Source organism: Pogona vitticeps, chromosome 2 (genome assembly GCF_051106095.1).
Source record: "Pogona vitticeps strain Pit_001003342236 chromosome 2, PviZW2.1, whole genome shotgun sequence".
Lineage (NCBI taxonomy): Eukaryota > Metazoa > Chordata > Lepidosauria > Squamata > Agamidae > Pogona > Pogona vitticeps.
The window spans coordinates 47,765,197-47,788,708 of record NC_135784.1 but is presented as its reverse complement, the minus strand read 5'-3'; the positions used below and the strand labels follow the sequence as shown (position 1 = coordinate 47,788,708).

General features: G+C 41.2%; 1 protein-coding gene across 2 annotated transcripts in view; it reads left to right on the top strand.

Annotated features, from left to right (window-relative positions):
• PDZRN3 (PDZ domain containing ring finger 3) overlaps window positions 1-20,663 on the top strand; it is a 240,949-nt gene extending 220,286 nt beyond the window's left edge. For both annotated transcript variants that reach the window (XM_020791070.3, XM_020791072.3), the window contains 5 exons: window positions 12,091-12,189; window positions 14,259-14,321; window positions 16,043-16,147; window positions 17,019-17,135; window positions 17,751-20,663. In XM_020791070.3, coding sequence (XP_020646729.3) covers window positions 12,091-12,189; window positions 14,259-14,321; window positions 16,043-16,147; window positions 17,019-17,135; window positions 17,751-19,289 — 1,923 coding nt within the window. In that variant the 3' untranslated portion in view covers window positions 19,290-20,663. The remainder of the gene's footprint in view (window positions 1-12,090; window positions 12,190-14,258; window positions 14,322-16,042; window positions 16,148-17,018; window positions 17,136-17,750) is intronic.
• Window positions 20,664-23,512: the final 2,849 nt, after the last annotated feature.

The following is a 23,512-nucleotide window of genomic DNA, read 5'->3' as shown; positions in this document are numbered from 1 at the left end:
TCTTCTATTCCTTGGCACTGGTTGTTGCAGTAGATATCTTTGTATATATGTGATAATAGCTGAAAAACTGCATTCAGAGTTCTGTTCCTGTTTCTGTCACTTTTGTTGCTCACCTGTCATTTATAGTTTTAACTGTTTCTTCCATCTCTAGGTTTTTCTTTTCTTTTTTTTCTACAGAAATTGTCTTTTTTTCATTCTTCCCTACTACAGTAACATCTCTGGTTTCAGTCCACAGATTTTCTGGTTAACAGTCAATTCAATTTAGTAACGCTCTATGTGTATTTTAAATTAATCAGAAATGTTGTTTGAATTGTATGTTGACACTATGATTCATGATTAGTACCACAGTGCACTCCTGGTCTTGTTTTGGCAGAGATAATTCAGCTTCTCTATTTCCTAGTTCCAGTTGCATAGTCTATTTGATTTCTGTATTCGTTTGGTGATATCTATGTGTACAACTGCCTGTCTAGTTGCTGGAAACATGTATTTTCAAAATACAGATTGTTGGCTTTGAAGAACTGTGTGAGGCATTCTCCTGCACCCTTTCTGTCCCTTAGGCCAAACTATCCAACAATATTTGGTTCTGCTTTGTTTCCTACTGTAGCATTCCAGTCAACTATGATTATAAGCATACCTTATTTTAGTGTGTGATCAGTTTCTTCCTGGATGCTTTCATAAAAGCTTTCAGTATCATCTTCTTCAGCATCAATGGATGGAACATAGACTTGAATTATGCTTATGTTGATAGATTTCCGCAGATTCTGATTTATATTATTCGGTCAGAGTTTGCATGGTAGGTCCTAACTGCCAGTGCTTCATCTTGCCTCAGTATTAGAGCCAATCCATTTCTTCTTGGTTTGCCATTTCCAGAGTAGAACATTTTGTCATTGTCTGACTGAAAATATCCCAGTCCAGTCCACTTTGGTTTACTGACACCAAGCACGGTATTGTTTATATATTCCATTTCTTGCTTTATGATTTACAGTTTACCTTGATTAATACTTCTTACATTCCATGTACCAATTGTATGTGTTCTATGGCATTGGACTTTCTTTATACTTTTGTGCAGGTCAGCTAATAGATGTCCTTTCAGCTTTAATATAATTGCATCATTAATGACAGAACTATTCATATTTGTCCTTTCCTTTTTTTTTTACCTGGGAGTCTCATCTTTCAGCACTATCTCTTGTTTCATTTCGGACTGTATCATCATAGGATTTTCATGGTAAGCTAATTTCAGCAGGGGTTTACCATTGCCACCGTCTGTGCAGTTCTAACAAAGGTTAGCTTGAGTGCCACTGCCATTTCTTTCTCCACCAGTGTCACCTTCAAGTGTTGCTGCTGTCCAGTTGCTGCATTGAAAAGGGTGCATACATCTTAGTCTGGTGTCTCAGCTGTGATCATCCTGCTTTGGGTGGCCTTGCTAAGAATCCGGGCTCATAATGGAGTCTGGCCTCCTGATGGCATTGCTCGCGGTTTCACTGGCACATCCAAACGCCTTCACCACATTAAGGTGTGCATCCAAGAAGGGGATTTGCGTACTACACCACTTCTGATCGCAGATGTGGCTTCACATGATTGAATATTCATTTAATCAGATCCTATTCCAAAGAGGCAGCCCAGAGGAATACCATGGGCAACAGTATCAAAAGCTGACGAGTCCTGCAGAACTAACTAGGATGTAGTCTTCCTGCCTTTTCATCAACCAAAATAATCACAGTCCCATACATAGATGAGAAGCCTGAAGTCTTATTTATTTATTTATTTATTTATTTATTTATTTATTTATTTATTTATTTATTTATTTATTTATTCTATTTGTATCCCGCCTATCTGGTCATTACGACCACTCTAGGCGGCTTAATATCCAATTTCATCCAGGAATCCTGAAAGATGAGAGGTCATTACACACTCTGGTGTCCTGTCCAAGAATGGAATATTAAAGATTGGCCAGTAATAATCTAGTCCTATGGGGTTCAAGGATGGCTTTTCAACAACAGTTATACAACTGACTCTTTTGAGCACATTGGAACTCTGTATTGTTAACCACAGGCATTCACTATTCCTCTCACCCACATGCCTGCTGCTTTTATGACCCAGCAAGAGCAAAGATGCAGGATACACGTGGTGACTCTCACTTCGCCATGGATCCTGTCCACAGACTGATGCTACGACAAGTGGGAATGTATCTATTACTATTGGACAAGAGGAATCGTCGTCAGAACTATTTGTATTATATCAGCTACAGCATCCAAGTCAGAATGGATCCAGGCAGTTTTATCTGCAAAGGGTAGAGCACTTTGTTTGCAGCAGGTTCTTGAGTGGCTTATGCTCTCTCTTTTCAGAGTGTAAGAGGCCCTTGACCACTCAGAACAGCTCTGATGAATGAAGTGAGCAGATGCAGTGTCGTTGTTTAGTCATTAAGTTGTGTCCGACTCTTCGTGACCCCATGGACCAGAGCACACCAGGCCCTCCTGTCTTCCACTGCCTCCCGGAGTTGGGTCAAATTCATGTTGGTAGCTTCAGTGACCCTGTCCATCCATCTCATTCTCTATCATCCCCTTCTCCGCTTGCCTTCACACTTTCCCAACATCAGGGTCTTTTCCAGGGAGTCTTCTCTTCTCGTGAGATGGTCAAAGTACTGGAGCCTCAGCTTCAGGATCTGTCCTTCCAGTGAGCACTCAGGGTTGATTTCCTTCAAAATGAATAGGTTTGATCTCCTTGCAGTCCAGGGGACTCTCAAGAGTCTCCTCCAGCAACACAATTCAAAAGCATCAATTCTTCAGCGGTCACCCGAGCAGATGCAATGCTGGCTGGCAAAAACTGTCTCTTTGCTGCCAGCACCACTGCAGAGTAGGGCTTTGTATTTTACTCAGCCTTAGTTCTTCTGAAATCATCACCCTAGTCCCTGTCTCTCTACTTTCATCATCACCTGCTCCCTAGCAAACCAGGGGGCTAGTTTGGCTCCAATCTATGGAAAAGAAAAGGTAGCAGTGATTGAAATCTTTTTGTGTGAAATTGCTCAGACCAGATTAAATGCAAATATTTAATTAAAATTAATTGAGAACAGGAAATTCATTAATATCTACATCCATCCAGTTTCTTGAAGCATGAATTGGACCAGTTACTAAGTGGGGGCCAGCTCTGTGGTTGTCATGAAGGCCATGATCTCCTGAGCTGCTCCTGACACTGCAGTTCTAGCATGAACATAAAAGTCATTATTGCACAATGAAGAAAGGGGACAACAGGCATTCCTCCAAGAGGAATTAGCTCAGGGAGGGAGGCGGTAGGTTGAATACCCATAGAATCCCTACTTTTTTCCAATGAATTTAGACACTCAAACCTGTCAGACTGGTGATTAGGCTGTGGAATCAGGATAGACTAATGCAACGAGTGGGACGTGGTAGTGAAATGGGCTAAACCACAGAAACCTGTGCTGCTGGGTGAGACAACCAGCAGTTGTAAGATCGAATCCACACGATGGAGTGAGCTCCCGTCGCTTTGTCCCAGCACCTCACCAACCTAGCAGTTCGAAAGCATGTAAATGCGAGTAGATAAATAGGGACCACCTCGGTGGGAAGGTAAAACGCCGTTCCCTAGTCACGCTGGCCACGTGACAATGGAAGCTGTCTTCGGACAGGCGCTGGCTCTACAGCTTGAAAACGGGATGAGCACCGCCCCCTAGAGTCGGACACGACTGGACTGAAAATGTCAAGGGGAACCTTTACCTTTTAATACAACTGTGTCTCCCCTTCCCCCAAGCTCTGTCAGGAAGCCCTACTTAGGATTTATTGTGTCTCCTGGTTTTGCACCAGGGCCAGAACCAAAAAGGTGTAGTCTTTTGATTCATTTGTCAGCCAGACTACTAATAATCCAGTGTCGTGTCTTTTCAAATAAACAAGTAAAAGCAGTTAAAGAATACTTTTAAACATCTTATATAGAGCTAGTGGCTCATCTCACATCTGTGACTGAAGATGGTATATAACCCCAAATCATTTCACACTTGTATTTCCTTCACTTTTTCACATTAATTTTTTTGATCATTCATCCGCTAGTCAGTTTAGTTGTTGAAAAACTTTCTACTTTCTTAGAGCAAAGTAAAAGTTGACCAATCCCAGTCAAACAGACTAAATTGACCCAAACAACTTAACAAATTTAGTTTCCAAGTAAAAAATTGAAGGAAACAATAAAAGATCAAGCTTTCAACAGGAAAACACATTCTGTCATCTTCAGGATATAAACAGCATACTAACTGCATTGCATACAGTAATATACACTCAATGTGATTACATCACACAACATGCCAGGTGGACTAATTGCTTAATCAACTTACTGCTCTCCTAATGAGGTCAATTATAGGAAGCCATGAATCACTAAGTCTTTGCCCTTCTTCAGGGTTCAGCATATTACTTCTCACACGTATCTCTAAAGACTCTCTTGTCAGTCTCAAATTCCAGGAGTGTGACTGAAACAGCATTTTTGTTTCGTGAAAGCAGATACTATCCCCAGTTTCCCAGCTTCATTTTGCCAATACAGACTTTTATTCTTGACCCAATCTGTGGTAACACTGATGCTCCTTGTCTCCAGTTTCAATGCTTCTTCCCATCTGTCTGACATGTTGTTCAGAGGACTGGAGAGGAATGCATGGCATCACAAACCTTTCCATTTATTGGGAGCTAAGGAATATAATCATGGAATAAGATCATAATGCATGAGATTGTATTGACAACATAAATTGCAAAAAGCGTTCTGAAGTTACAACTGCTGGCAATCTAAATCAGAGTGAAAAACGGTTAATATAAGTCCTGTTCACTGGTTGGATAGTTCAGTGAGTTAAGGGTCTGGTTGTGGAGCCAAATGCTGAGAATTTAATTCCCCGTTATGCCTCCTGGGAGAAGAACCAGCCTATGTAGCCTTGGCTAACAAGGCACCCCCATAACAAAGGAATAAAAAACTACTTCTAAGTTCTTTGTACTGAGACTATCCAGGAAAGGGTCACCGTAAGTCAGAATTGACTACATGGCACACCGTTATGATTATTTTGTGTAAAATTCTCAAGAACAAAGGATGAACTATTGTTACGGCCAACAGAATTTGCCCCAATGTGATTTATTCATTGGCTATATTAATTCTTGGCGACAGAGTGAAAGTTTGCACACCTTAACCATGTCAATCCATAGGTCTCTGAGGTGAGAGGGCAAGCCAAATAAATGTCTCTGATTCATCCAGGCAATAATGAACACCTTGGTTGTTGTAGGATGGTTATTTTGTTTAAAACAAAGTACTGTTCCAGAAAGTAACTCTGGAAATTTACATTTTTCTTTGCTTAAAAAAAAAAGAACAAAGAAAAGTTCTGGGCTTTGAAGGCTTTAAATTTATAGAGTTGATGTCCATAAAGTCTTTTGAAGCTTTATGATTATATTAAAACTTTATTGAGGCACAGGCGACTAGGAAACAGCTGTTCTCCTTTCTAGGTACACAAAATTATCATATCTAGGGTTGTAGCAAATCCCAGTTATTTCTGCTTATAACTAGGGCTGGGAGGATTGTACCCAAGGGTAAGTCTACATCTAATTGCTAATAAAAAATCAGGTACTAAACACCTGCTCTGAGGCTATTCTGAAGGGATTTTTTGTTTTGTTTTTACAAAGACCATTTGCTTGAGCACTCCTTCCTGAGATGCCTGTGTACTTTAATATTTCTCCAGACAGTTTATCTAAGATAGAAATAACAGAAGAGAAGATGTGAAAGTGATGCATCCTAAAACATATCCCTCAGCTTATCCAGATGAATGTAGTTGTCCTAAGCTCCAAACAGATGAGATCTAAGGAAATAACAACAAACAAGCTATCAGCACAGATTTCCTCAGGACTGTTTCTCACACGCTTGGAAAAATTTTCATTAGAACGATCAATTTCTTGCACAAGAAATCCACATGGATCGCCTTCTCCAGTCACTTCAACGGAAAGAGAAATCCACAAACACAGTGCATGGACTGGACATATGAGGCTGAGTCATATCTGGACTCTTGCCTCAAATACAGCTGAGGAAAATTTCTTAAGGCGAACATTATGTCATTACATTGCATTCCTACCTGGTTAATAACCAAAGGAAATGCCACCTGTGCCCGTATCTACAGTTCCCTACATAGTTCTTCAGAATTATGCTCAAATTATGGGAGAACATTTTGGATGGGACTTAATGAAATCCAGATTTACCACCTCTTGCCTCCCTCAGTATGCACCAAATTGCATCCCCCATGGATGAAGAGGTTGGGTTTTTCTTCTTCCACCGTCTAGCTTTGTAATTTGAGCATTATAAAGTCAGAGAAGGGTTTGTCCTACCAGTACTGCACTGCAATATAATCCTACTCTACAAGTGTGCAGTCACATTTTAGGCTCCTAGATTGATGATTCTCTCACCTCAAGCCTAGCCCATCATGTCTCCTCTCAATTCTGTACCATTTCATTTTGTATGCCATTCGCTTACCGCTTGTCATGACAACTATTGTCAGCTTAACAGCACTGACCCAAAATTCAGAATCAACATAATATTCTAGAACTCTCATAGCAGCATAGTTCTAGAACATAGCAACACTTACCTAAATAGCTCTGTCTGAGCACTATAGCTGATGAGATTCGACTATTAGTCAGTTTGGGTTTTAGATGATTAAGCGATTTAGAGGTGCAATATCCAGTTCAGGGTACATTCAGTTTCATGGGCGTTTAATAAAGACAGGTCTCCTTAACACAACTACATGATCAGTATGTAACTATATTATGACTGAACTATATGAATTTTCTCATTGTGTTGCTTTTTAATAGCTAAGGAGTTTGATTTAATCTCAGGGGGAGGATTAATTTGGTAGATCTTTGTAAATCCAGTTTACCAAAAAGGTGTCACATTTCTGGAACCCTAATGATTGTATCCTTGTTGGTAACAATCTGTTCAGTGGGAAAAATATTTATTTTTATTTATTTGTTCAATGGAAAAAATAGCGGGCTGAATCTTAAAACATATAGCAGATAAAACTAGGGCAGAATGAAAAATGAAGAGTCTGATAAGGCAGAGGTCCCCAACCCCAGTCCGTGGCCAGAGCCAGACTAGGCTGCGGAGACAGAGACCTCCCGCCCCACCCCCCGCATGCACTCACTCCCACACAGCTGGTTTGTGCATGCATGTGTGCTCCAGCATGCCTGTGTGAGCACCGCACCGCCGTTTGTGCATGCATACAAGCGCACGTGTGCCCAGACATGCACCACACTGCTGTTTGCGCATGTGCATGAGTGTGTGCCTGCACAAGCACTCCATCACCATTTGTGCATGTGCACGCACACATGCTCATTTGCATGTGAGAGAGCATGCACTTCTTCACACATGCACACGGGCATGGGGGGTGCCCCGCCTTCCCCAGCCGATCCGAAGGGTGAAAAGGTTGGGGACCCCTGTGATAAGGCAGTTAAAATTACATTTTAAAGGGGGGGGGAAGTTGACATGAGTAGATCACAGTTTCACTTATTTAGCCAATTTTGATCTAGAATTATGACTCCCAGAAATTTATATTGCAGACTTAGATTTTGAATCTGAACAAAAATTAAAATAAACGTTGTTAAAAGTAGTTTAAAGATTCTTAAAGTATTTTTAAAATAATTATATGAAATATTCTAATTAAATATAATTTTAAACAAGTTATGTAAAATGACATTTCATGAAATGTTGAAAAATACACCCAAAACAAATTCTGTTTTCTAGCATTTCAAGCACAGTCAAAAGTTCCGCTAATTTCAATGGAGCATAACTAATAAACTCTGATTAGAAGTATTGTAGTGTGTAAAATATATGTGTGTATGTAATTATGCTCAGACGTTCTACTTTTGATCAGTTTTCCTCACTGAACAAAAAAGTGCTATTTATGTAAAGGTAATTTTTGGTTCTATATACATTTCTTAAATGTTTTAAGTAGGATCAATTAATGTAGGTTATGTAACTTTGTTTTAAAGGGGATGGATGCATTCACAGTTAAATTCCGCAGCATCATTTAAAGCCAGGAGAGTCTACTGATTTCATTTCCCTTTGCAATGTAAAATGTTAAGTATTGGCCCCAGAAACTGTGTTTTGGTTTGACATTATCTAATCTTCCTTATTGATCAGCCCCAATCGCCTTTCTAAAAATAATGGCAAAGCCTTAGAAATATGGAGAACTTCTGCCATTACACTGATGTGCTCAACCTTTCTGTAACAAAAGAAAGCAGGATGAGAGAGAGTGGAGCCATTCATGGCCCTGCCTATTGATTGAAAATCATTTAAATACCATCTGAAATGTCACTGACATTTACTGCTCTGTTTTTTCAAAACAAATTACACATGTTGACAAGTAAATAACAAGAGATTGCTTATCGTGGCAGCTGTCATCTAGACATGCCAATAAATTATTCATATCGGTGAGTTTTATTGTCTTCCCCCAATGAATGGCACTGCGGGTTGAAATTGAGAGATGCTCAGAGGGTAGACGATTATGTTATTAAGACTTTAATGCATTAACACCAGAAGGAGGTGGGAACAGGGGGGGAACGCAGCAATCTTCTCTATCAGTCTGAATCCTGCTTATGTATGTTTTTTTCTCTGTGTGTCTTGAAAGCAGGTAAGAGTTTTTTTAATGGATTCAGAAGCTAAGCTAAGCATACTGCTTATATACTGCCCCATAGTGCTTAAAGCACTCTTGGGGTAGTTTGCAACAAAATTATGCAGACTACACATTGCGCCCCCCCCCCAGCGACCAAGCTGGGTAATGAATTTGCTGACCTTGGAAGGATGGAAGGCTCAGTCAACTTTGAGCAGGCAAAACAAGCCAGTTGGGATCAAACACAGGTCTTGAGCAGAGTCAGGACTGCAGTTTTGCACTTTAATGACTGCACCACAGGGCTCTTGAGTCTAGCAGTTCATTTTACTTCACTTCGGCTACCACCTTTCCAAAACCGGTAAAGGAATTTGAAGTAGTATTACAAGGACTATGTTGGGCCAATCTAAGCCAGTGTGGGCTGATTTATACCCAGAACCATGTCAAGCATTCTGGAGCTTTAAACATGTGACTGTGTCATACTGGTCAATATCTTGTTCTGTTCCCTGACTCTGAAAGGGAGATTGTATACATGTTCCCCCCCCCTCACTCCAGCAGGCTCCTCTTTCCATAGCCAGTCTCACACTCCTTGCAAGCTCAGCCATAGAACCAGCTGCGTGATTCACCATGCACCCTGCCAGAGCGGGGTGATCACAATTTATGTGATCACTCTTACTTACACTCTGAGCAGGACACTGGCCATTGCTTTCTAAAGCCCTCTCATTAAAGATATTAAAAGGGCCAAATTTCCATTTGCATTATGGAAATATTGCATTTTTAGACCACCTATTGGCTAGAATTCTGTGGTTTATGTAAGTATATCAAACACGGAAAATATAACAGAGAGATCATTTATTCCTATTTGTCATCAGTTATTTGGTAAAGGTTCCCCTTGACATTTAGTCCAGTCGTGTTGGACCCTAGGGCGCGGTGCTCATCCCCGTTTCCAAGCCATAGAGCCAGCTTTTGTCCGGAGACAGTTTCCGTGGTCACATGGCCAGCACGACTAGACATGGAACACCATTACTTTTCCACTGTGGTGGTACCTATTTATCTACTCACATTTTTATATGCTTTTTCGAACTGCTAGGTTGGTAGGCGCTGGCACAAGTGACAGGAACTTACTCCATCACGTGGATTCGATCTTACAACTGCTGGTCTTCCGACCTTGCAGCACAGAGGCTTCTGTGGTTTAACCTGCAACACCACCACGTCAGTTATATGAGATCACGTTAAAAGGAAATACAGAGATTTACAATCCAGACCTACCCCTGTCTACTCTTATTGAATCCAACAGATCTCAGTTCTAGAAGAGGATTCCAAGGCTAAAATCCTGTACAATCCTATCAAGGAGTCTTGCTGGACTCTTCTAAGTGTTGAATGTAAAAATTCACTGTTTCTTTGTACCTCTGCAAAGAGGAAGTGCATAAGACACAGACGAGCACATAATAAAAGTGCTCATTTGTGTGTGTAAAAGCAAAGTTAATATAATATAGAACTGGTGGGAGAGCTTAATGGTTTCGGTCTCTCGCTGCCAAGATAGAGGTTGGGAGTTCCATTCCCCACTATTCCATTTTGACAGGGCCTGGACTCAATGATCCTTTCCAGCTCTGCAATCCAATGCTGATGCTGATGCTGATGATCTTAGAATAGAGCTGGAAGGGACCCTTATGGATCATCAAGTCCATCCTCTGTCAAGAGACACAGTGGGGAACTGAACTTCAAACCTCTCAGAAATAACAGTTCTATACAGAAATGCATCATGTCTTGCTAAAGTAGGAAAGGTCAGCTTGTCTGTGTGCTACTCAGACTGCTGTCAGAGTATTACTAGCTGTTAATGCATGCTTCTTTATCTTTTTCTTTTCAGTTTACTCTTGTTTTCAAGTCATAAGCAAAGAAATAACTAACAAGTACAAATAGACAAAAAAAGAAAGAGAATACTCCCAAATAAAGCACTATAAAAAATTACCTAAATTTTAGAGAGTGGGCAGGTATAAATAATTACATGTCATCAAGTCAATTCCAATTTAATGGCAACTATTTCCAAGGTTTCCTGTGTGTCAAGTACTCAGAAGGGTTTTACCGTTCCCTTCGTGTGCAGATTCCCCAGGACAATGCAGCTTGCCCAAGACCACACAGGCTGGCTTTACTCCAGGGACGAAGAGTGGGGAGTAGAAAAATAATGATGGCCAAGATCCTGGTGCTTAGCATAGTAAATCACCCTGAAGTAGGCCCATTGAATCAAATTTAATCAGGCACCTCTTTCACCAGGTAGTTGATAAGATTAGAAAACCACCAGAAGGGGAGATCCATTGCTGTGGGGCCACCACTTAGAAATCCCAGTCTCTAGTACGCACCAGTCTTGCAGAAATAGAAAGGGGCCTTAATTTTTGGGCAGGATTATACAAATGTTTGCCTACAGGATGTGTTTAATAGTAAGAAAATGAAAAGCTAACTCTTCCATACACTTGCCAAATATGAACATGTTCCAGCAGGTGAGGAAGACATAATATTAGGTAAAAAAATTATTTGCAAAAATAAAATACCACATGGTAATAAATCCATATATATTTGACTATAAACTTTATGATGTTTTCCAAATAAGAAAGGACAACAGTGATAACATCCTGTTTTGTAAGAATGCTATTCATTCCATCCTTTTGACTTAATCTTAATCTCAATCCACAACAAGTTGATAAGCCAAATTTAAGCCAGAGGTGACTTCATACACGGAGAGAACTTTGAACTGGATTGGACCACGTACTATGCTATGGACTTGGGAGATTAATTCGGGAAGATGGAGTGAAGAGTACACTCTTACAAACTAGGGGAGAAGTGGTTAGAAAATGTTAAGGCAACCCACTGCAGACTACTGTGCCTTTTGTTTGTTGACAAAATTATTGTCTCCCTGATGTGTTAAAAGTTCCATGCAAAATTACATGTAGTCCTAGCAAGGGCATATTGGAAGGAACATTCCTAAAATAAAATCTTGTACCAAATCAGTATAAGACGATATCAGTTTTTAACCATTTATCAGTTTTTAATCTCTTTCTGTTAATGGTGTTGCTCTCTCCAAATTTGTGAAAACATGAATACCAAAAACTTTCTTGAGAAATTCTGCAGTGCTTAGACAGCAGATGCATAGTAGTGCTGTAGCAGCCCTGAAAATGGAAGTTTGTAAACTCCTCTAGCTGTTTTAGTGTTGCCACTCCATAAAAGACTTGCCATTTTTCTTCTGTATGATCAATAAAAGAGTCTATTTTCAAAATGACTTCATATCGATGGAAGAGTCACAAATGCCCTCAGTATTGATCGTGTGCCCATAATCACTTCACTTCTAGCACAGTAAATTAACCTAGTGCAATCATTTTAAACACAGGAAAAGAAACACTAGATAACATAAGCAAAATACTCTCCCTTTTTTAAAATAAATAAATGGGCATTCACTACAGTGTCTTATTTCTTTGTCCTAGGAAGTGGATTTGCATCGAGTAAACAGCCAAGACAAATTTGGACTCACAGTGTGCTACCGAACTGATGATGAAGATGATATTGGCATTTATATTAGTGAGGTGAGATGAGACAGCTGTAAATGTTACTCCTGCCTTTTAACTTCTTTTTTTTTGTACAGAAATAGTGACCTTTTTGCCTACCAAATCTTTTACTCCCAAAAGCAAGATTTGAGATAATATTATAGAGTTTTCTGGTTGCAGAACCATGCAGCCATTTTCCATGTTGATGTAACACATGTATCCAGTTCTTGGCATGGTACACATTAAGAAGAATATCAACAAGACTTGAGCCTGTGCAGATAAAGGTGGAAAATACAGTAGTACCTCGGTTTACGAATGCCTCGGTTAACGTAATTTTCAATTTACAAACGGAAATCCATTGGAAATGCCTTAGTTTATTTTTTTTCTTTACAGTACGAACGAAGTTTCCCCAGGATGCATTGTGCCTAGTGGCTTATAGCACTGCCCCTGTTACTATAGCAATCCATGTTTTGGTTTACTAATTTTTCGCATTACATTTGTAAACCAAGGTACTACTATAGTAAGAGGCCTGGAGACCGCGTCCTATGGAGAAGGACAGAAGGAGACATCTTCAGTTTGTGGACATCTTCAGTCTGAGGAAGAGATGAATCACAGATGACTGGATAGACTTTAAATATTTGAAGGGCAGTTATACCAACAACAGAGCGAATTAGTTTCCTGCTGGTCCAGAAGGCATGGCATAAACTAATGGATTCAAATGACAGCAAGCAGGATTTAGACTTAACATTAGAAGATCCTGACTATATGATCTATGAAAGGCAGTCCCTGCTTTTCACCCAGCATAGAAATCAAAATGGCTCCTAGTAGCCCCTCCTCTATACCCAGCAGAGCAATGCAATGGGCTGCTGGAGGAGGGATCAAAGCATCTCTCTCTCACTCACTTTCTTTCTTTCCTTTCTTGCCAGAGGAATGTTCTAAAGAAGGAGTATGGATGCTGTGAGGAATGCTGTAGTTAGAGAAGACAATTAATTTCAATGGTTTTACAATACATGTCAGGATTCAACCAGAAAGAACAACGAGAAGTCTGTAAGGGTTTCCAGGGTCATAGCCCTTGCAGTCATTGCCCCAAGAAACCCTCACAATTAAGACAGCTAAGAGCTTTGCTGTACCATAAAGATTAATAGAATCAGCTTTCATGAACAAGAACTGGATTCATCAGATGCATGAAGTGTTAACTTTTGTTAACACACCCACAAAGAGAGAGGGAGAGAGAGAGAGAGGTCTGTAGAGAGAGATCTATAAATATACATACATATCTGTACCTAAACCAGTGTGCTGCAGTGATTATAGAGATCCAAGTTTACCCCACTGAGTTGTGGAATTCCTTGAGTGACTGGTCCAGTCTCTCTCTCTCTCTCTCTCTCTCTCTCTCTCTCTCTCTCTCTCCCCTCTCATTTGGTTATCAGTGTAACACTATTGGTATAACTTCAAGCAGACAAATGCTGAAGAGTCAGTCAGTCAGTTAGCTAGTAGCATTGGCACTGGCATTTTCTGTTGCACATTGAGTCATGCAACTGGTGTCCAACAGAAAATGCCTAGGCCCAACGTCTTAACTTCTGCCGATTCACCAATGACAGTTTCGCCGATTATAATTATGCTGATGGCATTGCGCCAACAGGTGTAATGACTAGGATTTCAGCTCATAAATATATGATTATATGGTTTTGCTTTAATTGTAGGGTGGGGAGGAGAATGATAAGCATTGAGCTCAGAGGGCTATGAAAAGCCGAAAGTAGAAGCAGCAGTAATACGTAGCTGTTATGTTCACTCACACATGCAAGTGGATGATCACTGAATGATTAAACAGGAACTGGCAATATAAGGACTGTGAGGAAGCTCTCAGTCTTCTCCAACCGAGCTTCCGCTGCAGCCACCTCTTCGTTTTAACCTGTTCCAAAGCATCTCATTCTGAGCCGTCTGCTCTTTCTTCAGCGGAGCTTACCAAAGACTTTTTAGTCATGGTGTTTCCATGATTTTGGTTTATTTGACTTCACATCTTATCCTGTTGTCAAGGCTTCAAACCTGGGGAAGTAACGCACACAGGGTGTGGAATCCAGTTAAGCAGCCAACTTTCTCCTCTTTTATAGATTGATCCCAACAGCATCGCTGCAAAGGATGGCCGCATCAGAGAAGGAGATCGTATAATTCAAGTGAGTTTACAAATAATGCAAGCTTCTTGTATGTTACACAAAACTCTCTCTCCGTTTTTGTATCAGTGGTTCACTTACTGATTTTGTGATACCGCTGAGAGCCTTAAGAAAACCATATATCAAAATTCCCCTGCATAAATATCCCCAGATAGTCTTCTGGTGAATATCGGAAGGCCAGGCGCAAACAGTTTGGGCCAAATGCAGTCGTATTTACTTTCATAGATCAGCCGTGAAAGGCAAAGTGCTACCTGACAGCATTATGTTTGTGAGAAACTACCTAAGGGGACAATCCAACAGTCTCTTAGCCCTGCTGTAATGTTATTGAATTTGCCATCATATAGCACTTTTAGCAGGCAAAGAGATTTATAATCCTGATTTTATTCAGCTTCACAGCAACCCTGTGAATCCCAACTGTCGCATTACTTCTCGATGTAGTAAAGTTTATGTGGCAAGAACAGGTATTTATCTTGCCAGGGCGAAGTTTTAAAAAGTCGAATTCATCATGACATGGAAAAACTGCTTTCCCCTTAGGAGGATATCCTTAAAGCAAGAGTTGCCAGCAAGGCTAGTCCAAGACATTTTGCAGCCTGAGGTGAATAATAAAATGTTCCCATGAAAATCTACGCATAGAACTTGTCAAGGATAGTGTATGAAATAGCCTGTATTATTTCAACCCAGATACCTGGAGGTTGTTATCCTCCAGGTACATTAGGACATGCAGAGGAATGTGCTTTGGCACCGATGGCTTTATCCTTTGACACCTCTCTGTTTCCTCCTCCCTGCATGTGTTATTTGACGTGGCCACATCACTTTGCCTCATTCAGAAACTGTCTAATAAAGAGTTGATCCTGAATCCTCTTGGAGCAGTAGGACATGACATCGCACAAAATTGGAGTAATGCCTAAGGTCTCTCGTTACAAAGATTTGTGAACAGAATTTGGCTAATGGGAAAAATTGATGAGTTAAGCCAGAATATCGAGAGGGGAAATAAAACACAATAAATATATGAAAACCTGACAATCTTTATTAGCGTATGTCAAGTAAAGAGGAACATGCTATTGGAAATAATTTTGATTGTTTGCCTGTAATCTTTTAGGACAGGTAATTCTGAATAATGGGTTGGAGAATAAATTTAAGTATGTTGGGATATTAGATTAGTGGGTGTATAGATGATTATAAGGTGGTGAAATAATGTGTAAGACACTTGTATTATAATTTAAGTTGTTTTTTTTTATATTATGGTTGACATGAAATACAGTACATGGCTGCTGAATAGTGTGAGAGGATTGTCAAGAAAAAGTTTTAAAAAAACTTACCCTCATGGTAGGGCTGGCCCTATGAATCAGTCAGTACACCTTTGAAATAAATGCTTGATGATTTTGGTCTAGGTTGGGAGCTCAATTCCCCGCTGTGCCTCCTTGACAAGGGCTGGACTCACTGATCTGTAGGGTCCTTTCCAGCTCTGCAGTCCTCCTACTGTTTTGTTTGTTTGTGTGTTTGTTTTTTAAAAATATTTTTATCCCATCTTTTTTTTCTTAAAAAGAACCCAAGACAGCTGTTGTGGTTATTGTTATCACGTTTCATAAGAAGCATGTGTGTTTAAAACTGGACTAATATTTTCCATGTACAGAACTGAAACATTCTTCATGGCATATGTCTCTGGTCTTTTTCATTGGGTGGTGGTATTATAATCATATATATTTCTATTTATCTTATCCCAGATTAATGGCATTGAGATACAAAATCGAGAGGAAGCTGTGGCACTCCTTACCAGTGAAGAAAGCAAGAACGTCTCATTGCTCATAGCGAGACCAGAAATACTTCAGGTGGTGAATCTAATAATTATTGGTTATTATTTCTGTAGCACTACCAGTATGCATGGAGCTTTCTAAAGAGGACAGATACTTATGACAAGTGTGGTAGAACTGGATCATGGAAGGTCATGAGCCAGGATACATCAGGTTGTAAGCAGAAAGAAAAGAGGGGAAAGCCACCAGGAGCTTTCATGGGACAAAAAGGGAGCCAAGCTAAGGAGCTAATAAAATCCAAGCAATGAAAGAACCAAATTAGTGATGGAGAGAGATTGAAGACAATAGAAGACCAAAGACAACAAGGCTGGGCTAGTCAAGGCAGGAGATGGCAGAGAGAGGTTTTTGCAATTTTTTGAGTCAGAAGCAATGTTATCTGATAACTAACTGAAGAAGGTGAGGAAAGGAGATAGGAGTCAATGATGTAGCCAAGGCTTTGCATTTGAAATGGTGAAGAAAGATAGAAATCTTACCTGGGACACTTTGGCCAAAATGCATTAGTTCCATCCATTAGTGTAATGCCAGTAGCATAATTTTCAGGAATACATTGCTATAAGTTAAGAAGTTAGCATAAGCATCTCCTGTCACAGACCAATTACAAGACACAGTGTGCAATGAGATATACCTACTCTGACTTCTTAACTTGAGACAATCTCCCTGCAGACTTGCCTGCATCCCTACCCATGCCCAACACTACCAGAGTGACATTCTTCTGCACCCAGGATCCATACCAAGCAAAGTAAACAGTAGGACTTTAGTTGAACAAAAGTTATTGCAAGCCACACATATAGAGGATTAAGGTCCTGGAAGGACACTTTTTAGATCTTCTTTTATTGATGGGGTGGTGTCCATATTGACAGTATTTGGTACATTTGTTCTGTTCTTTTAGCTGGATGAAGGATGGATGGATGATGACAGAAATGATTATCTGGATGATTTGCACATGGATATGCTGGAGGAACAGCACCATCAGGCAATGCAGTTTACTGCCAGTATGCTTCAGCAGGTAAACAACCATGGCACTTTGTTAGGCTATGTGGTTTCTTATCAAGCCTCACTTCAGATCCTAATGCAGAATTCGTGTGGTTTTTTTTTTTTTTTTACATACTAATAGAAAAAACACCTAGTGCGATCTTTGCTATATTAAATAAAAAGTAGTTGTGACTTTAGAGTATTCCTTCTTTCTTGCCTAAGAACATTAAACATGATCTACGTATGTTCCTTAATGAGCTCCCTAGGATAGATATGAAAGCTTAACTTTAACCACTAGTTCCAGCTGGGAAGACCCTTTCCGACTCATCTGCTAGCAGATCTGTCTGCTGGCAGGTCTCTGAGATCAGCCAGCAGAAGAGGGATCTAGCAGCACAAGGGCATTTCAGCTGGCAGAAGGAGATTTCTTCTGCCTGTCTCAAACCTCCTTCAGCTGGTCCTTGTCTAAGTTATGGTTGCACTTTATAGGAAGGAAAAATTAGCTCAGTTACCTGTAGAAGACTCATATCACTATTCTACATAATTTGTTCTCAGTAGATCATGTTCCTTCCATTATTCATAGTTAAATGGAAGAAAACTGGTTTGTCTTTTACTTTTATTGACATGTTTTTTAAATGGATTCTGTCTTTAGAAGAAGAAAAATGAAGAGGATGGAGGCACCACAGATACTGCCACCATTTTATCAAACCAGCACGAGAAAGACAGTGGGGTAGGACGTACTGATGAAAGCACTAGAAATGATGAAAGCTCAGAGCAAGAGAACAATGCCGATGACCACACAGCCTCTTCCAACACTCTGGGAAGCCAGAAGAAGCTAAGATACAGTCACGACACATTGGGCAGCGGTGACATGCAGTTCAGCAACGAGTCCTTCATTTCCGCCGACTGCACTGACGCAGACTTCCTTGGCATCCCAGTGGATGAGTGTGAGCGGTTCCGCGAGCTGCTGGAACTGAAATGTCAGGTGAAGTCCACAAACCCATACAGTCTGTACTACCACAACAGTACCCTGGATATGAGTAAAAGCGACCAGGAAAGTGTGGACAGGGAGTTGGAGATGCTGAATGAGGAGCTGCACAACATTGAGCTGGAGTGCCTCAACATTGTGAGGGCCCATAAGATGCAACAGCTGAAAGAACAATACAGAGAGCCATGGATGCTACATAATAGTGGCTTCCGCAACTACAACACCAGCATTGATGTCCGGCGACATGAACTTTCAGATATTACTGAGCTCCCTGAGAAATCGGACAAGGACAGCTCCAGTGCTTACAATACAGGGGAAAGTTGCCGAAGCACGCCTCTGACTCTGGAGATCTCGCCCAACAACTCTCTGTGCAGGACAGCCGAATGTCTGAAGCTTCAAGGGAGTGAAGGGATGGAAAGTGCTCAGAAAAATGTGCTATCTAGCCCAGAGAGTCATGAATCCAGCACCCCTAAACTTCACCCCAAAGAGCCAGACCTTAGCAAATCATTGGAAATCAAAGAGAGAAAAGCTAGTGATGGCAGCAGAAGTCCATCTCAACCCACCAAGCCAGGTGGCTACTTGTCTTCCTATCAACACTCTCCCTACAAACATGCCCACATTCCTGCCCATGCCCAACACTACCAGAGTTACATGCAGCTGATACAGCAGAAGTCAGCAGTGGAATACGCACAGAGCCAAATGAGTTTAGTGAGCATGTGCAAAGACTTAAACTCATCCAATCAGAGTGAACCCAGGATGGAGTGGAAAGTTAAGGTCAGGAGCGATGGTACCCGTTACATTACTAAAAGACCGGTCAGGGACCGGTTGCTGAGAGAGCGTGCCATAAAGATCAAGGAAGAGCGCAGCGGCATGACCACCGACGACGACGCCATCAGTGAAATGAAGATGGGCCGCTACTGGAGTAAGGAGGAGCGAAAGCAACATCTCGTGAAAGCCAAGGAGCAGAGGAAGCGGCGCGAGTTTATGATGCAGAGCAGGCTGGAGTGTTTAAAGGAACAGCAAGGGGCCGAGGAGAAGAAGGAAGTGAATATCATAGAACTGAGCCACAAAAAAATGATGAAGAAAAGGAATAAAAAGATTTTTGACAATTGGATGACAATCCAAGAACTCCTAACTCATGGCACCAAATCTCCCGATGGCACAAAGGTTTACAACTCCTTCCTGTCGGTGACTACCGTATAATCTTCCTGTGCCAAAGCTATGTACATACAACCCTACCCCTGGGGTAGAGATTCTTGCCTCGTTAAATGTGGCAACACTTTTGTGTGCGTGTGTGTTTTGTGTATATAAGACACATTCATCAACTTTGTAATTCAGACATTGCATTCTGGGTGAAAATTGTTCTCAAAAGAAGAGAGAAAAGAGTCATCCATCCCATTCCTTTAAAGGCAATACTGAACAGTCAGAGATTGTTTTGGAATACAATACGGTTGGTTGGTTGGTTGGTTTTTTTGTAAATCGTTACCCTTTTACATAACATGTTTTAAAATAACAGGAAAAGCATAGTAATCATACTTACACAGGTACTATCTTTTGAAACTATATTCATATTTAAAAGAAGGTTACACATGCAGAAATACAAAGACAACTTCAAATATGTGTTTTTAACAAGACAGTATTTTGCAATATATCTTTGCTATTGTGCTCTTTTTCTGCACAAGCTGCTGTTTTATCGATCTTTTAGCTGAACTGCCAAACTCTTGATGCCATTGTTTTACGGCAATATGCACCATTTATCCTACTGGATGTGTCTTGGGTGTTGTGCATACATATTGTTCTGCCTTCTGCTACACCATGTTTGCCAACATTTTTTGCAGCCAGATTTTGTGATCCTTCCTGTGCCAAGTAAAGATTTGGACAACAAAATCAAGGGTGTACTGCAGTGTACTGCAGGGAGGCTGTCAGGCTGCAGTCTAGGTCACTAGATGAGCCTACTTCAATGCAGTAGCCAGAGGTGGTGATGGCTGATATGCAAAAGGCAGTGGTATATGGGCTGCAGTATAGCGGATCAGTGGGAAGCATGTGGTTCTCTAGAAGTTGTTGGACTGCAACTCCCATCAGCCCTAGCCAGCATGATGGGGTAGTGATGAGCAGATGGTGGAAGTCGCAATCCAACAATGTGTCAGGTCACATGAAGAGGCAGCACTACCAGCAAAACAGTATAGAGACGGGAAGGCACGCATGTGCCAAATGTGCAAATAACTCCTTAGGGTTCTAGCTAACAGCTACACACTTTAATTTTCCCTGTCTGTGGTTTCTGAAGGCAATGCGTAGGTATCCCTTGAAAGAGCAGAGGTGAAGGGCTGCACCGTGCAGCTCCAAAAGATTGGGAAAGCCAGGTTGCCAAGGCCGTGGCTTGTTGAAAGAATGTGCATGTGGGTCTAATGTTTTACAGGATGGTTTTGTGTACTTTGAAATGCCCGTTGTAGTAGCTGTCTGCTTTGTAGATTTGAGTGTATTGAAACGGAGAGCAGTTTTCATGAAATCATGGCTAGTTATTAACAAGTAAAATGAAGTACAAAATGAATAAAAAATAAATTATTGTTTTATATTTCATATCCTTTGAAGTTGGATCTTTTATCCTTTGCTCCACCAACTGCATGACAAAATGTTGTGTAGATTACATTGTGTAAACCAATGGTGGATTAACTGCCTGAGCAGAATGAACAGGCTTGTTTGCTGCGATTATTGAATTTGTATTTCTTTTAGGATAGGCATAAACAGTCTGAATACCCGCAAGATTGATAGAAATCTTTGTACTTATTTGGAAGAAAACATTGATAGTCCTCCTTGTTTCAGATAACGAAGAAGCTACAAAAGGGAAGGAGGCTGTCCTGCTTTGGACACCTGATGAATAGAAGAACCTCACTTGAAAAGACAATAATGTTAAGAGAAGTTGAAGGAGGCAGGAAAAGAGGAAAACCAAATATGAAATGGATTGATTCCATAAATAAAACATGAGTTTTAGGGCAGGCAGCTCAGTGGCTCCATTTGTGCCACATGTCAAACGGGTGAGGATTATGTGGCCCCAACTCCAGTGTGATCAATAGCTAGGAAGTCTCCCAGCTCTGGTCAATTGGCAATGGAAGCGAGCTTTTCCTCCTCTGAAGGGTTTGTTTGTCTGGTGGGCAGCTGGATAGTGGCAGCAGAAGCCAAGGAACATGTTAGCACAGTGGCAAGAGGTTTCCCTGATTCTCAAGCTGCTGCTGCTGCTACTGCTGCCTGAGGGAAACTTCTGCTTAAAGTTTGTAGCCGCATTCTGTTCCAGTGACATGCAAACACTCCTGGCAGGATGTGGCATCTGCCAGCGGGTGGGGTAGCCCCCCCTCTTCTGCCCTTTTGCTTAAAGGTAGAGCATAAGATCAAAGGGTTATTTTTAGCAAATCCTAGTTACAATTAGGTAACTAGTATCCTACCTGTTTCTCTCATAAAATACTGTGTAATCATGCTAAGTCAATAAAAGAGACCTCAGGGCATTGCCAGTTGGCTCCGCTGGCTCAGACTTTTGCTGTCGATTCCTTTGTTCTCTCTTTAAGGCAGTTAGCCTTCCTTTGTTCCGTGATCACCCACAGCTGCCAACACAGTCCCTGGCCACTGTTGTCCAGCCACCCACTGGGCAAATGAGCCCCACCGAGTGGGAAGGGCTCTCTCACCCTAGCCAACCACAGAGGAAACCCTGCTGCAGTTGTGTGCAATAGTGCACAGCAGGCATCGTTTTAAACCACAGAAGGGTTTGCATTATGTGAAACAACAGAAGTCAATTCAAATTCCGTCCAGTTTTTCCCAGGTTTGCAATTTCAGCCAGGGGTTGGTTTCCAGTGTTATTTTGATGATCAGTCTTCTTTGAACATATTCCAGCTTGTCAATGTCCTCCTTAAATTGTGGTGCCCAGAACTATGCACAGTATTCCATTCAAAGCAATGCCGAAAATGCTATTATTTTGATTGAGATGGACATTATATTTCTCTGGTACAACCTAGAAGTTGCCACTGCATGAAAATATTGACACTTGTTTAGCTTATGGGCCACAAAGATCTCTAGATTCTTTTCAGAAATACAGTTACCCTGCCTAAAGACATGAGATCCACCATGTCTAGAGTGACACCGTGAACACTTCCTTCAGTGCCTTCAGATCAGAAGCTAGAAGTAATGCATTGTCACTGATGTCATTGTCTGTAAAAGGTTACAGGGAGGGATAACAAGGGCACAATGATCTTCCTGTTGCATATAATTCATGGATTGCTGCCTTGTCGTGGCGAAGGGGCTTGAGTAACTCAGAGAAGCTATGGGCTATGCCGTGCAGGGACACCCAAGACGGACAGGACATAGTGGAGAGTTCCGACTAAACGCAATCCACCTGGAGTAGGAAATGGCAAGCCACTCCAGTATCTTTGCCAAGAACGCCCCATTATCAGAAACAAAAGGCTAAAAGATATGACGCTGGAAGATGGGCCCCTCAGGTCGGAAGGCGTCCAACATGCTACTGAGGAAGAGTGGAGGACAAGTACAAGTAGCTCCAGAGCTAATGAAGTGGTTGGGCCAAAGCCGAAAGGACGCTCAGCTGTGGACGTGCCTGGAAGTGAAAGGAAAATCCAATGCTGCAAAGAAGAATACTGCATAGGAACCTGGAATGTAAGATCTATGAACGTTGGGAAGCTGGAGGTGGTCAAACAGGAGATGGCAAGAATAAACATCGACATCCTGGGCATCAGTGAACTAAAATGGACAGGAATGGGCGAATTCAGCTCAGATGATTATCATATCTACTACTGTGGGCAAGAATCCCGTAGAAGGAATGGAGTAGCCCTCATAGTCAACAAAAGAGTGGGAAAAGCTGTAATGGGATACAATCTCAAAAATGATAGAATGATGTCAATACGAATCCAAGGCAGACCATTCAACAGCACAATAATCCAAGTTTATGCACCAACCAGCATTGCTGAGGAGACTGAAATTGAACAATTCTATGAAGATTTACAACACCTTCTAGAACTGACACCAAAGAAAGATGTTCTTCTCATTCTAGGGGACTGGAATGCTAAAGTAGGGAGCCAAGAGATAAAAGGAACAACAGGGAAGTTTGGCCTTGGAGTTCAGAATGAAGCAGGACAAAGGCTAATAGAGTTTTGTCAAGGGAATAAGCTGGTCATCACAAACACTCTTTTCCAACAACACAAGAGGCGACTCTATACATGGAAATCACCAGATGGGCAATATCGAAATCAGATTGATTATATTCTCTGCAGCCAAAGATGGAGAAGCTCTATACAGTCAGCAAAAACAAGACCTGGAGCTGACTGCGGTTCTGATCATCAGCTTCTCATAGCAAAATTCAAGCTTAGACTGAAGAGATTAGGAAAAACCACTGGGCCACTCAGGTATAATCTAAACCAAATCCCTTATGA